Raw genomic sequence first — 14,956 nt, forward strand, 5'->3', positions numbered from 1 at the left:
CTAGAGGCACCAGGAGGCTCTAGAGGCACCAGGAGGCTCTAGAGGCTCTAGAGGCACCAGGGGGAGCTGGAGGCTCTAGAGGCACCAGGGGGCAGCCTGCCAGCTGTGAGAGTGCGGCACTCAGCTGAGAGCTGCTGACTGGGAGGCTGTGCAGAGACGAGGCTGAGCTCCTCCGCGCTCCTCCGACCTCATTCTTCTCTCGCCTCTTGTCTGTCTTCCTGTGCGGTTACTCACTCGCTCTCCTTTGTTCTGTCTCCTGCCCAGCTTCCTGTAAGTGAGGAGAGGTGTGCCTGACAAACACAAGAACAGGCAACCTGTCCTCCTCCTGGTAATGACTTTACCCTGATCTCACTGAGCTGTTACCCTGATATCACTGGGCTTTTACCCTAATATCACTGAGCTTTTACCCTATTACTGGGCTTCACTGCACTGTACTGTGGTTTTACCCTGATCTCACTGGGCTTTACTGCACTGTACTGTGCTTTTACCCTGATCTCACTGGGCTGTACTGCACTGTACTGTGCTTTTACCCTGATCTCACTGGGCTGTACTGCCCTGGACTGTGCTTTTACCCTGATCTCACTGGGCTGCACTGCACTGTACTGTGCTTTTACCCTGATCTCACTGGGCTGCACTGCACTGTACTGTGCTCTTACCCTGATCTCACTGGCCTGTACTGTACTGTACTGTGCTGTTACCCTGATCTCACTGGGCTGTACTGCCCTGGACTGTGCTTTTACTACAACAATAACATCAAGCCTGACAAAGGGAGGCGGTGCTCACAGAGAGACTCTGAGACGCACTCAGCCCCCGCGCTCTCTGACGCTCTGTGTGACAGAGAGGACGGAAAGAAACTGTGGGACCGCAAGTAACTGTCACGCTGCCCCCGCCAGGCAGCCAGGACAGACCCTCCGGCTCAGACCGCGCACCAGCATGGAGTTCGACTACCAGCAGATCAAAGGTAGGTGCTTCCCATCGGAATGGGACGATTCCCAGCCCGTGCGTTCCAGGGGAGAGCAGGAATCCTGCTACGCCAGCGATGGCTGAGCCGCGTCCTCTCGCTCGTCAGAGGGTACTGTTGAGCGTTCAGAGGAATTGAAAGCTTGGTTTGCCGATAAAGACCCAGCAGGATCTGGGGGCGGATTGAGCTCCTGAATTAAAAAAAAAAAACAGATCCAAGATCCAAACTCGAGCTTAAGCAGTTCAATGTTTTAGCTCTCTGGAAAGGAGATAGGTGTGTGTGTGTTTTTTTTCTTACGATTGTAAATACAACTCTTTTCTTGAAAATGCAGCAGAGTTTTGAAGGGGGAGCAAGAGGGTTGAACAGAATAGCCTGTGGATGAGGGGCACGTCTGTGTGTGAACTGGGAGCAGGAGGAAGGAGTCAGCTGCCCCACTGCTTTGCTGTTCAAAGACAAGAAAAGCCACCCGGCCTGTCTAGCTCACTGGGGGGTTAGTAAGTAATCTTATCCAGCGATTTCCTGAAACAAACCAGGGTATCGGCTCCAGCAACAGGGCTGGGCAGCTTGTTCCACACATCCACCACCCTTACTGTAAAGACGTGCCTCCTGCTATCTGGTTTCAATACCCTTCCCTGTAGTTTCCGCTTGTGACCTCTGGTTGGTGACTCACTGTTGGTTCTGAAGCAGCTCTTTGGTTTGAGTTTGTCGATGACCTGAATCTCGTCTCCTCGTACTCTTCTCTGTTCGGGACTAAAGAGACTCAGTCCCTTCAGCCTGTCGGCGCTGGGCAGGCCTTTGAACCTGAGAAGGTGCCTGGTCATTCCAGAACAGAAATATCTTTCATTTATGTCACCGTTTCGTACACAATATTCTGAATGACGTCTTATTAGCACACTGCAGCATCGTAATACAACATCTCTTGTTTTAAATCCCTCTCTTTAAACTCTATACTGTATTTCAACACATTGTCGGCCCTCCCCAGAGTGTCTAGAAGATGTGAATGATATGCCTGTTTCACAGCAGCCTCTTCAAGCTCAGAGTTTCCTGTGTTGTATGTGCAGCTCATGTTTCTGCTACATGTAACACTCTGCACACGTCTGCATCAGATGTCATCTGCCAGGTGTTCACCGAGGGTGGTTTAGATAAAAGCGTTCGTCCAATAACAACTTATGTTTTGTTAATTAATTGTTTGCATTAAAAATATAACCCTGCACCCACTTTTGTGAATCAGAGTCTGTAAGTGGCTCTATGTTTGGGGTAGGAAACGTGTTAAAATGGAAAAAGAGTGTGTGAAAAATGGATATTGTTACAAACAGTGTGTAACAAAGAATGTGTGAGATTCACTGTGTTAAAACAGAGATGAAGTGCGTTAAAATGAAGATGTTGTGTTAAAACAGATACAGTGTGTTAAAATGGAGATATTGTGTTAAAACAGATACAGTGTGTTAAAATGGAGATATTGTGTTAAAACAGATACAGTGTGTTAAAATGGAGATATTGTGTTAAAACAGATACAGTGTGTTAAAATGGAGATATTGCGCTCAAACAGAGATAGGGAGTTAAAAATAGAGATAGAGGTGTTAAAAATGGCAGTTAGTGTTAAAACGGAGGTGCTTCTCCAGTTTTCATCTCCGAACAGGCCCCAGAGCAAGGGGCTCGGCTCGGACCGCCCTGCTTGGCCCGGGCGCCTGGTCGAAGGCGTCTCTGAACAGCAGCGGGCCTCTCTGTCCGGGCCCGGGGCCGAGCGCCGCCCGTCTCGCGGTTGTTCCTGCTCGTGACCTTTGCTGGGCGAGCGAGCGGTGAGTCAGAGAGGAAGCACAGAGACACGACGCTGACAGACGCTTGGCGAGCCGCGGTCCTGCGCGCGGCCTGACCACCCTCGTTAGCCTAGCTCTCGCACATCCGCACCCAACACGGTTGCAGTGTTCATTAACTGAGCCCTGCATGAACAGCTAGCTTCTGCTCGGCATTTATTTACGTTTACACTTTTCGTCCTGTCCGTAGTAAGTGTCCTAAAGCATTCTGGGATACCGTGCTGTACGAACATGTGTCAGGACAATCCAGCAGTGTATTTGAGGATCGTTGCTATACTGTATGAGATTATTAAACTGGTCTTCTGCGGTGTCACACGAGAAAACCCCACTCTGTCCAGCTCATTGGGTTGCTCAGGAGCTAATTGATCCCAGCGTCACATCCAGAAACATCACTGGGCAACTTGTTCCACACTACCACCACCCTCTGTGTAAAGAAATGCCTCCTGCTCTCTCAGTTCTATATGCATTTCTCTGCAGTTTCCACTTGGGTTTCCCCTGGTTCGGAAATCCTGGTTCACTTCAGATCGTGGGCATTCTTGAATCTGATCCGACCCTGAATTTCTCTTTTCAAGGCAAAACTAGGAATGTACCTGGCTACTCGATTTGAGGCCAGGGAGGTACCCAGTCTATCTCTGGGCAGCACGGTGTCTGAGTGGTCAGCAGTGCTGGGGCCTGGGTTCAGATCTGAACCTGGGCAGCTGTCTGTGTGGAGTTTGTATGTTCTCCCTGTGTTCACGCTAGTCTCCTCTGGGTGCTCCAGTTTCCTTCCACAGCCCAGAGACATACTGGCAGGTTAATTGGCTTCTGGGAACACTGGCCCTGGTGTGTGCATGTCTGCGTGTGCCCTGTCTTGCATCCATTGCATGCTGGGATAGACTCTGGCCACCCCCGACCCTGTACTGGATAAAGAGGTTGGAAAATGGGTGGAGGAATGGAACAAATACAGACTCACACCACACAGATGTGAAATTCTCATTTAGAAAGTGGCGTCACAAGCCCAGGTTAATCTTGAACGACCTCATATTATACGCGAGTCTGCGAAGCCAGGCAGAAGGGTGGTGATGACGATAATGACGATGTTGATGATGACATTCAGATGCTGAAGCCAGACATCGTGAGGAGTTATTGGGCTCTCTGCCCATCCCCCGCGAGAGGCTGATGCCACGCCCACAGCTCTCCGAGTCCCCGCCCACTCGAGGGCCTCCTCCAATCAAGCCCCGGCGAAGCATCAAGGTCCACCCACACAGGGAAGGGGTGGGGCCTCCACACCCACCAAGGAAACAGCTGGACAACAGCAGAGATGAGGTGAGAAGCCTTCTAGGAAAAACAGCAGCAGAAAACCTCAACGCCGCAGAGACAGGTCAGCTCACCCTGCCTGTTCATCATGGGGGGGGGGGGGGATAGCGCCCCCTGTCTGCTGTCTCCCTGCCTGCTGGGCCTGATTGAAGCCAGCTCCCTTTCTCCCTCTCCCAGTGTGCCCAGAAAGATGCCCCCGCGCCCCCCTGCTGCCCGCTGTCGCTGGCGCCCCTCTCCCCCTCCCTGCGGGCTCACACCCTGCTGTGGTTCCAGCAGACACAGCTGTCCCGGCTGCAGCGCTCTGACGGCACACTCCCTGACTGGCTCCATGGCTTCGCCACGCGCAGGTGAGCGAGCCCTGTCTGTCTCCCTGTCCCCTGTCTGTCTGTCTGTCTCCCTGTCCCCTGTCTGTTTCCCAGTCCCCTGTCTGTCCCCCATTCTCCTGTCTGTCTGTCTCCCCGTCCCCTGTCTATCTCCCAGCCCCTGCAGTAACAGTGTGTCTCTGCCTGCAGTAACAGTGTGTCAGTGTGCAGTAACAGTGTGTCTCTGCCTGCAGTGACAGTGTGTCAGTGTGCAGTAACAGTGTGTGTCTGTGTGATTCTCAGGGAGGCAGAGGAGCTGCTGAAAGACCAGGAGTTGGGTTCCTTCCTCCTGAGGCTCAGCGAGTCCAAGGTCGGCTTCGTCCTCTCCTACAGGTCAGTACGTTGCTTCACTGCCCAGTCCACAGTAACCCCAGTCCGGTCCACAGTAACCCCAGTCCAAAGTAACCCCAGCCCGGTCCACAGTAACCCCAGTCCACAGTACCCCCAGCCCAGTCCACAGTAACCCCAGTCTGGTCCACAGTAACCCCAATCCACAGTAACCCCAGAGAGATGTGCCCCTGCCCCCTCTCTCCCTCCAGGGGCACTGACCGCTGTCGGCACTTCATCATCGACGAGGTGGGGTGCGGCCAGTACGTCATCGCTGGGGAGGAGAGCTGCCACAGCAGCCTGCAGGACCTGGTCAGCTACTACAGCCGCCACCCCGTGGGGCCCTTCTCCGAGACCCTGACCGCCCCCTGCAGGAAGGTCAGCGCCCTGCAGTCCCTCGGCCGGCTCACTCCGGCTCACTTCCTTACTCGCACACCTGTAGGACTGCACTGCAGTGACCAGGACATCACCTCTCCGCCTGGCTGGCAGTGTTACAGTCACAGAGCCAATTAAACTATTACTCTGTACTGAGAACACGGGGAAGACACAAGGCGCCCCAGGAATCACGTCTGAGACCCCGGCTTTCAGCTGTTAATCGTTCCGGTCTGGATGGTTTAAACTGATCCAATTAAGCTTTAATTGCACTGATTGATCACTTCCGTGCAGCCTCATGGCTGTGGAGGATTTGAACTGGCAGGACACCCTCTTCTAGACCAGTCCTGCCTCTTCCATTCAATTCCATCGAAGTCAAATTCTCCTACGACTTCATTTCTCCATTAAGAGCTTAATTGGAACTAATGGGTTAATTGCTCAGTTCTGAGACTTGCTGTGAAAACGGCAGCACCAGGCGCCCCAGGACTGGAGCCTGAGTGGGCCGTCTGCCGGACCCGTGTGCCCCCCCATCTCTCAGTCCCTCTGTGTCCTCCCTCAGGCAGGGGGGGGCTGCAGGGAGGCTCTGGACGAGCTGCCCATCCGGGAGAAGCCCAGCGCCCCAGAGGGGCAGGCGGCCGGGGGGGGGCAGCTGCCGCCGCAGGAGACCCCCCCAGAGACCGAGCAGTACGCCGTGGTTAAAAAGCCGCTGAGGAAGAGCAAGTCCCTCAACCTGCCTGACAGCCACGAGCCCCCTCCTCCTGACACAGTGCCCCCTGGTGAGGAGGTGAGAACTGCAAGCAGCACACTGTACTGTGATAGAGAGAGACTGCAGAATTAGGAGACTGTACTGTACTGTGATAGAGAGAGACTGCAGAATTAGGAGACTGTACTGTACTGTGATAGAGAGAGACAGGAGAATTAGGAGACTGTACTGTACTGTGATAGAAAGAGACAGGAGAATTAGGAGACTGTACTGTACTGTACTGTGATAGAGAGAGACAGGAGAATTAGAAGACTGTACTGTACTGTGATAGAAAGAGACAGGAGAATTAGGAGACTGTACTGTACTGTACTGTGATAGAGAGAGACTGCAGAATTAGGGAGACTGTACAGTACTGTGATGGAGAGAGACTCAGACAGAAAAGGACATCAGTGTTTCTTTGTCAATCTGCAGGTCCCAGATTTCATTCCTCCTCCTCCCAAAGACCCCTTGGCGCCCCCTGCAGGAGAAGCCCAGGAGAAGCATGAGGATGCCCCCTACGCCCGCGTCAACAAGCCCAGAGCCAGCCCGCAAGCCCCCGCCCCCTCCTCCCCCCCCGCGGCCCAGGCCCCAGCTCAGCCCGTGGCCCCCAGCGCCCCCGTCTCGCTCGGGGGCTCGGAGGGGGGGGAGCAGAAGTACTGGGAACTGGTGCCCATGCACACCTATGAGGAGACGGGCCACCTGACCGAGCCGCGGGACGAGACCAGGCGGGTCTACTCCGAGCCGGACGACCCGATTGCTTTCTACGCCATGGGGAGGAGCGGCCGGGGGGGCACTCAGGCCCAGGGGGCAGGTGAGCGGCAGGGCTGGGGTCAGGGGTCAAGGGTCAAGGGTCAGGAAGGTTTGGGGACAGCTGGGAGATCACGTCTTCCGCAGGAATGAGCAGATGTTGGAACTGAGCAAGGTGCCTCTGCCCTTTGTAAAGCTTTCACCCTTTGACACAGAAGGGTGAAAGGAGAGTTCAGCTTATTTGTCAGATGCACAAATGCAATGAAATGCTTGAAGTCGAGCCCAGTGAAATTAGGGTAAAAACCAGAGTCGCGAAACAAACTATGCAAAAATGACAAAATCACAAATAAAATGACACGATCACATCGTAATTTAACTGCAGCAATGGTGCGTGTGATGCAGCACAGTGTCAGAGGGTGGAGGGCAGAGGGCAAGGGTATTCTGGGAAGGCAGGTCTTCAAAGCCCAGTCATTCTGCTCTGTGTCTCCTGCCAGCGGACCCTCTGCGCCACCTGTACTCTGAAGTGAACCTGAGAGGCAACGACCGGCCGGGTGCAGATCACCCGGGATCCACACTGCCGCCCCCGTCCGCCCCACTGATCTCACCCCAGCCCGCGCACAGCCCCCCGGAGCTCCCCCTGCGGCCGCCCCCCCGGCTGGACTGCATGGCACAGGTGCTCCTACATGCACACGCGCTCCTACATGCACACGCAGACCCGCACACATGAACTTGATGCTCTCGCCCACACAGACAAGAACACACTGTGGTCTCACACACGCAGACAAGCGCACACTGTTCTCTCACACGCAGACTAACCTGATGCTCTCTCACACACACAGTACTCTCACACACACAGACTAACCTGATGCTCTCGCACACATGCAGTACTCACACACCCAGACTAACCTGATGCTCTCACACACGCAGACATTAACCTGATGCTCTCGCACACGCAGACAAACTCAATGCTGTCGCACACACATACACTGTTCTCGCCCACGCAGACCCACACACACACACACAGACATGAACTCTATGCTCTCGCACACATTGTAGCCACACACTTCTCTGATTCTGCCTCTCAATGGTGAATTAAGGCTCTGAATTAAAACGATTAACACGATGAACCCCCTTTTCCATCTCTTCTCTCCTGTAGCGGCGGAGCGGACCACCTGAGGTGACCTTTAACCCTCGCTCTGGGGTGCCCCTGCCCCTCCGCGGCGACAGGGCACCCCCCCTCGACAGCTCAGCCTCCATCTACGAGCAGATCAGGGACCGGGACGCCCCCCCCAGCAACAGCAGCCGCCCCGCAGCGACAGACAACAGGCGGGGGTCCTGAACTCCGACCCCCAGGGCCACACCCTCCTCAATCAGCCTCATCATCTTCATTAATGTACATGCCTTCAAAGTCTTACACAGCAGTGCGCTCACAAAACTCCATTAAAGGTAGCCAGTTTCACTCTAACTAAAGTACTGGGAGCCTCATTGGAGCTACTGCAGTCATGCACACAGGGAGCTGCGTCAGCATGCCTGGGCTGCAAAGGAACCAGTAAAGGTTTATTCCAGGCTGAGACTGTGGAGCCTTCTTCAGGTGTCTTCGGGCTGGAATAAACCTTGTTCCTTGGGATTGTTCCTAGCACAGTCATGCTGTTAATGAACTAGACCAGTCACGAACCGAGGGGCTCAGGGTGAGCAGGCTGCCCCCTCCTGCGAGCCCTGCGAACCAGTGAAATAATCTCCCCCAAATCACCCCGCTTGGGGGGGAAAAAAAAAGAGGTGACACCCAGTCTTCTGGAAAACTGTGTTTTATTACAAAACCCTCCGGAAGGCTTTCACTGGTGCGGTCAGTGTGATGGGAGAGGGAGACGGCAGCACAGCGCCCCAGACTTGGGTCTGCACGGCCAGCCGCCGCCCTCTGTTCACTTCCACCCCCACTCTTAACGACAGGTCACCCCATACTTAACGAGTCCGTGACAGCTGTGGAACACACGAAGGTGGAGGAGAGCCCAGCGCTGCCGGCCAGCTGATCTTCGGAAGACGGCGCCGGAGAGAGTCCCAGCGCTGTCCGCCGAGACGAGAGGGATTCCTGGTTTGATCCGAGCAGGACTGGGGTGCCCACCCCAGTTAAACCATCTTTTAACAACCCCACAGACCCCCCCCCGCTCTGGACAGGTTGAGTGATTGACCCCCCCAAACCCCAGTCTGCAGTGCTCCCCTGTCCCGGTGCTGCACGGACCCCCTCACCCCACCCTGAGGGCAAGGTGACTTCGTGGAGCCAATTAGCATAATTGAATCCAATCCTGGGATTAATTAGTGCAATGAAGCGGGAGCTGTGGCTCCGCCAGCACCAGGAGAGAGGAGCGACACCCATTGTTAAACCCCCCCACCCCAGCCCACCCCCCCCAGTCCCCTGCTGCGCCCTCGGGCAGTACAGTCCTCCAGCCCGCAGGGGGCGGTGGCGCTCAGTTCTTCTTGGTCTTGGGCGTGTCGTACTTCCTCTTGCTGGAGTACCACAGCAGCAGCGGGATGCCGATGGAGGGCAGGGTCATGACCCCGAAGGCGGCCCAGTCCAGCTGCGAGGAGGCAGAGGGACGAGAGAGGGGGGGAGGGGCGCTCTGTCAGCGGATGAGCTTCACTGAGACCCGTGTGACGAACCCCCTCCACCCCACCAGGTGAGTCTGTCTCCGTCAGTCTGGGGCTCGGGTCTCGGGGTGCCCTCAGTCTGCCCCAGACGGGCCCCCCACCCTCTCCCCGCGGTCCAGACACTTACGTAGTGAGGGGAGAAACGTCGGTCGAACTCTCTCTGGGCCAGAATCCCCCCCTGTCCCGGGGCGCTGGTGTACCCCACCTGTGGACAGACACAGACGAGTCCTCATTAGCACTGGCCAGGTCCGCTCGTTAACTGCGAAAACATTCCGGATTCCACAGCCCGCACTCTTCCTGGAAGGAAGTGGCCCCCAGCGGGGCGTGTTGAGAAGCTGGGGGGGTCACTCCTACATTCTTAAGGTGCCAGTCAGAGCGGGGACCCCGTTACAGAAAGGTCAAAGGTTAAAGGGGCAGGTCATGGCAGGATGGAGCCTCGCTGTTGCAAAGGGCTTACAGGTTAGAGGTCAAATGAGCATCACCAGAAAGGGTGATCTGGGGTCAAAGGTTAAGGTTCCCTTACCACAACTTGGCCGCCCTCCTGCGCCAGGTAGCTCACGGTGGCAGAGGTGAAGTTGAAGTAGCCGGCCTTCAGGGGGCGCAACACCACAGTGTGAGACACATTGCTGGCGCTGAGAGACAGCTGGTCAAGGGCCAAACCGACGGACCAGGGAGCAGAGCGACCCAGCACTAGCCAGGGACAAAACCCGCAGAGACAGGAGACCCCCCGCTGTGACATCGATCCCACAGGAACCCACACCCCCCCTTCCCCAGGAACCCCAAGACAACCCTGCGTCAAGGATACGGCGCGATCCGGTCCCATTTCACATTCAGCATTCCGGACACGATCCCAAAATCCTCCGGGGGAAAGGAGTCGTCCGACAGCTCCACCTCCAGGGCAGCGCTGAGGTGGGAGGAGGGGCAGAGAGAGAGGGTGTTGAGAGCTCAGAGTCAGATCCCCTGGCGCTGCAGACACTCGACTCGTACCACAGGTACCAGCTGCTTCTGGTTCTAAAAGACCGGAGCATCTTCCTAGTGACCAGTCCGCAGTGCAGTACACCACACTGAACTCTAGATGGCGACACCGTGCAGCACAGAGCACCAGCCCACACCACACAGCGCCGTCCCCACACCCACAGTACCTGGTGCCCACGTTGTAGATGTTGTACTGCAGGGTCAGGTCTCTGCCCTCCACCGCATAGCGATTCAGCAGAGACTTGGACGCCAGCAGACGGGCCCCCTCCTCCCCCCGGACCAACACCACCACAGCCAGCACAGCACACAGCCACAGCACCCTCATCTGGAGAAAGGAGAGAATTGCATATTGAACAGGACGTAAGACATGTTGCAGTAGGACCTACAGTCCCAGTCCAGTAGAACAGCCCTGTTACAATAGGGGCTACAGTCCCAGTCCAGTTACAATAGGAGCTACAGTCCCAGTGCAGTAGAACAGCCCAGTTACAATAGGAGCTACAGTCCCAGTGCAGTAGGACAGTCCAGTTACAATAGGAGCTACAGTCCCAGTGCAGTAGGACAGTCCAGTTACAATAGGGGCTACAGTCCCAGTCCAGTAGAACAGTCCTGTTACAATAGGAGCTACAGTCCCAGTGCAGTAGAATAGTCTGTTACAGTAGGAGCTACAGTCCCAGTGCAGTAGAACAGTCTGTTACAATAGGAGCTACAGTCCCAGTGCAGTAGAACAGTCTGTAACAATAGGAGCTACACTTTTAACTATATATATAGTTAATAAGACGTTATTGAGCGACTCCAGCAGAATGAACCCTTAACATACAGGCTTAAATTAATAAAAGCACGGAAAAAACAAACGTGAGAAAAGACCCCTTTGGAAAACTAAAGAGTGAATATATAAAGGCTTACTTAAGACATACGTGGAAAATGAAACAGCACTCAGACGCCAAGTGTGCCGTTTTACCTATATAAGACTTAAGTCAACACAACCACTGAGCAGTGGACGGAGCAGGGGCCAGCTGAGCTCCGGCTCGGCCCGGGAGACGGTCGCTCTCGCTCCGCAGGGTCAGCGCTGACGTGTACAAGCGGCTCGGCGCCTCTGCTCGGCTGACGCGCGACCCGCAGCGCCAGCTGGAAGGTTACCTCGCTCACCCCCGCAGAAGTGCGCGACATGGCGTGTGTTCACAAACCCCCTCCAGCCCGGAGCGGGGACACGGACGCTTGAGGAAAAGGACCCTGCTAGCTCATAACGCTTACGTGGACTAAAAGCGAGGTTTGAGTCGCCCGCACCTAAAAGCACTTTCGCGCCCGCTGTTAGCTCAGCTAAGCATCCTAGTTTAATTACACCACACCCGCTCGAAAGCACAGTTGCTCTGATTTTAATAAAACGTTTAACTCAAAATTAAAACAGTCCTAAGACCGGCTACTAACTTACCTTGATCACAGTGCTTCGCGACAGGAAATGCTAAGACTAATCACGCGCAGGCGCAAGAGGTAAAACCCTCCCTCACGACTGCCGTCGGAGTGCGCAGGCGTCGACTCGAGAGGAGAGGGGGTGGGGGTGTGGGGGCGGAGACTTCGTTGCACCTACGCGTTGATTGGGTAATACTAAAATATTCTGGTCCAATCAGAGACTGGAACTCTTTCAGGAGGCGGGTGACGTCCGGAGTCCAAGCCACGAGAAATTACACTGTTTTTTGAATAGGTTTTATTTACTACTTTAGAAGACCTGAAAGATGAAATCCAAGTACATTTCAATACAGACAGTAGACAGATTAATTTAATAATGATCTTAAATGATCTAATCAGAGACATCAAGCTGTTTAGGGCTTTTTATCTATTATTGAGTTTAGAAAAAAAGATGTTTTGATGAAAACATGAGATAACCGTGTCTGTGGGAGATATTTAAGAACAGTACTAGAACAGGGCAGACTTAAGGGGTTTAAAGAACTTGTTACATTGCATAATACATGCTAGCAGAGATGTTTATTTTCATACTTCTAAAGCTATTTTCCCATTTAACATTTTGAGAGAGTTTGTCTAAGACCCTAATTCATCGAGAAACACTGCGATGAACCCCTCCCGTTTGTATTCGTGGATATAGAGCTTCACTAAACAATCCACTAACACGTTTCCATGAGTAAAACACCATCGTTAAAACATCGCTTTAAAGTCGCGTCCCGGTGAAAGACTCTTTCAGCTGCAGAGCCACGTGATTCACAGGGGCTGCTGCATTGTGATCAGTCGGGCGGTTTGTGTGTGTGTGTGGGGAAGCACACGGTACAGAGCATGCGAACTCCACACAGAATGTGCCCGCTGTGCACCGGGGCGCCCCCGCTTTCAGGACCGGCGGAGCACACGAGTGGAAGAGAACGGCGAGGGTCTCCAGCCCTCAGTAACAGGCGAAGTTAGGGCGACCTGTAGGTCTACCGGCGCCCCGGTCCCCAGAGCCAGGCGAGACAGCGGCGCCAAGCCCAGGAGGCGGAGCTGCCCGGTTTCCCCGGAGAGAAACGTCACCCAGGGGCTATATATACCGGTCCGCCTGGTCCCGAGCAGCGGCGCTGCGGTGGCACAGAGCCGAGGCGGAGACGGCTGTGTTAGAAAACTCGCTCCGGTCAAACTCATCTACACCTGACCAAGAAGAAGCAGCTCTTCTGTCTCAAGAAACTTAAACCTTCTCACGAGCAGATGGGTTCTGCGGTTTGGCGACGTTTACAGTGTTGTGATTTGATGTCTGTTTTGGAGTTACGGTCATGATCAGAGACGGCAGGAGACCGGGCGCCCTCTCCTCCTCTGAGTTCTTCCGAGCAAACCGTTTTTTTCTGTCCTTGAAGACCCAGTCCTCCCTGTGAAATGATGCCGGTCCTGACGCCCTTGAAAATCCGCCAAACGTCTTTGGTCGTCTTGCACTTCAATGTCCTCGCGTCGCGGCCGCCGGCCGGTCGGGACTCCCCGACCCGGGAGAGGAAGAGACGCGTCTCGCTGCGGGACATCGTGGTGACCCCGGACCGCATCCCCCAGTTCACCATTCCGCCTCTGGGGGTATCCAGCTCCCGGGCGGCACGGAAGCTGTCCGCCTGCTCCGTCACGGGTGGCGGGGCCTGGCGGGACATCGGCAGCCCCCGCCGACACAGCCTGAGCGGGGTCCCTTCCGAGCCCGGCTCGCAGCCCCACCGCCGCCGGCCGGCGCCGCCGTCTCCCCTCGGCCCCGGAGGCGAGCCCGACCTGTCCGCGGACCCGGTGACCCGCGCAGCCATGTCGCTCCCCCACCTCCCCAAAATCACCACCCCCTACGGGTTCCTCGCCCTGGGCGAGAGCCCGTGTATCCACCGGAACGAGTCGCTCTTCTTCGACGACGCGTCGCTCGGTCTCCGGCGGGGGAGCGCCTCTCCGTCCCCCCTCCCCCGACGCCTGTCCTCGCCCCTCGCCGAGAGCCGCCGGCGGCCTCCCTGCCGCGACACCTGGGCTCGGACCGGCCCCGGGCGCCCTGCGCCTCCGCCCTCGGCGTGCCCGGTCTCCGCCGAGCCCCGGGACAGCGCCCGCGAGGAGCAGGGCGCGGAGACGGGGGAGAAGACGAGGCTCCAGCGCCTGCTGAAGAAGCGCCTGGCCGACCTGCGCCGGCTCCGGCCGGGCTCCTGCTTCCTGAAGGCGCGCCGGGAGCGTCTGTCTCCCCATCCCGCAGGGAGCGGCGCTCCGGGCGGACTGAGGTCCCAGCGGACTCGCAAGACCTGACGCCTGAACTGACCGAGCCACTCGCTGCATGGCGTTGTCTCGAATTGGCGGTCCGGGCGTGTGAGAATATTCACGCTGCCATAGGGAATGTATAAAAAATATATATAATAAAGGATGTGATTTGCGTAACACGCCCTTTTCACACCGATCCGTGAGAGGCAGCCGTGGTCGGTCTCAATGGGTCTGTCTGTGGTCCTATACAGCCCAGGCTTCCTAAGGTTGGGTTAAAATGTGCCAGTTCCTGGGGTGTCTTTTGTTTAACGTTTTATAAATGCTTTCAGCTCTTGGGGAGGATATTTCTATTCTGGATCAGAATAAGTATTTTATTACCTCATTAAGAGACGACCATGCGCCTCTCACCCTGGGCCTCGGAGAGCGGAAGAAAAACTCCATTACCCAGAAGCCCGTGCAGCGTCGCCGCGTTCCCACCGCAAGTGGGGGCAGCTCCTGTAGGGCTCCTAGCACCTGGGTCCGAATCCCTTTGTGTGAGGAATTGCTGTGTTTGCATCATTTCACTACAGCACGCAATAAATGAATACCATTATTTTTCCTTATGCATTGTCTGTTTTTGACCTGTTTTGGTGTTGAGCTGGGGAGCGGGTGTTGGAATGAGAAGGAGGTGTTCAGTGTGCTCAGTAAGTGTGAATGGTAGTGCTAGGAGATGTTTCCATGTGTTCAGTGTGCTCAGTGAGTGTGGATGGTAGTGCTAGGAGATGTTTCCATGTGTTCAGTGTGCTCAGTGAGTGTGAATGGCAGTGCTAGGAGATGTATCCATGTCTAAATCCACAAAGCAAATATATATTCATCCAGAGCTACAGCTACAGAGCTACAGAGCTTTTTACCCCCAGAGAAACCCAAAGAGCTTAAACAACAGAGGAAACCCACATCACCTTTGCTACAGCACAGCCCCACTGCACACAGAGCAGGGCTAGGAGAGAGAAACTGCTCTTACTGACAGTGTCCTGGGGTCTGTAGTGACCAGTAGTCAGGA

The 14,956-nt window shown here is 55.3% G+C and overlaps 3 protein-coding genes across 5 annotated transcripts; 2 read left to right on the plus strand and 1 right to left on the minus strand.

Moving 5' to 3' along the window:
- The first annotated feature begins 646 nt into the window (after nucleotides 1-646).
- Nucleotides 647-8,091, plus strand: LOC148640038 (uncharacterized). 3 transcript variants are annotated; one of them, XM_088620693.1, is made up of 10 exons: nucleotides 654-961; nucleotides 1,293-1,451; nucleotides 3,872-4,080; nucleotides 4,249-4,418; nucleotides 4,677-4,766; nucleotides 4,973-5,138; nucleotides 5,692-5,916; nucleotides 6,307-6,685; nucleotides 7,116-7,294; nucleotides 7,778-8,091. In XM_088620693.1, exons 2-10 carry the CDS (start codon nucleotides 1,340-1,342, stop codon nucleotides 7,958-7,960), a joined length of 1,713 nt encoding a protein of 570 aa, XP_088476819.1. In that variant the 5' UTR covers nucleotides 654-961; nucleotides 1,293-1,339; the 3' UTR covers nucleotides 7,961-8,091. The 3 variants fall into 3 exon arrangements, with proteins under 3 accessions (XP_088476821.1, XP_088476819.1, XP_088476820.1); XM_088620695.1 differs by lacking the exon at nucleotides 7,116-7,294 and having other exon boundaries at nucleotides 647-961; nucleotides 7,778-7,947; XM_088620694.1 differs by lacking the exon at nucleotides 1,293-1,451 and having other exon boundaries at nucleotides 661-961.
- A 319-nt stretch (nucleotides 8,092-8,410) lies between these two features.
- Nucleotides 8,411-11,753, minus strand: ssr2 (signal sequence receptor, beta). Its single transcript, XM_088620733.1, has 6 exons — nucleotides 11,669-11,753; nucleotides 10,407-10,564; nucleotides 10,070-10,168; nucleotides 9,788-9,896; nucleotides 9,392-9,469; nucleotides 8,411-9,194 (listed from the first exon to the last, which is right to left on the minus strand). The coding sequence occupies exons 2-6, from the start codon at nucleotides 10,562-10,564 to the stop codon at nucleotides 9,084-9,086; spliced, it is 555 nt and encodes a 184-aa protein (XP_088476859.1). The 5' UTR covers nucleotides 11,669-11,753; the 3' UTR covers nucleotides 8,411-9,083.
- Nucleotides 11,754-12,731: 978 nt separating this feature from the next.
- On the plus strand, nucleotides 12,732-14,519 carry LOC148640040 (uncharacterized). The gene has a single exon (XM_088620727.1). The coding sequence runs from the start codon at nucleotides 13,087-13,089 to the stop codon at nucleotides 13,963-13,965; it is 879 nt and encodes a 292-aa protein (XP_088476853.1). The 5' UTR covers nucleotides 12,732-13,086; the 3' UTR covers nucleotides 13,966-14,519.
- The last annotated feature ends 437 nt before the right edge of the window (nucleotides 14,520-14,956 follow it).

The sequence above is a fragment of the Lepisosteus platostomus genome, chromosome 26, assembly GCF_059453375.1.
Source record: "Lepisosteus platostomus isolate fLepPlt1 chromosome 26, fLepPlt1.hap1, whole genome shotgun sequence".
Taxonomy (NCBI): Eukaryota; Metazoa; Chordata; class Actinopteri; order Semionotiformes; family Lepisosteidae; genus Lepisosteus; species Lepisosteus platostomus.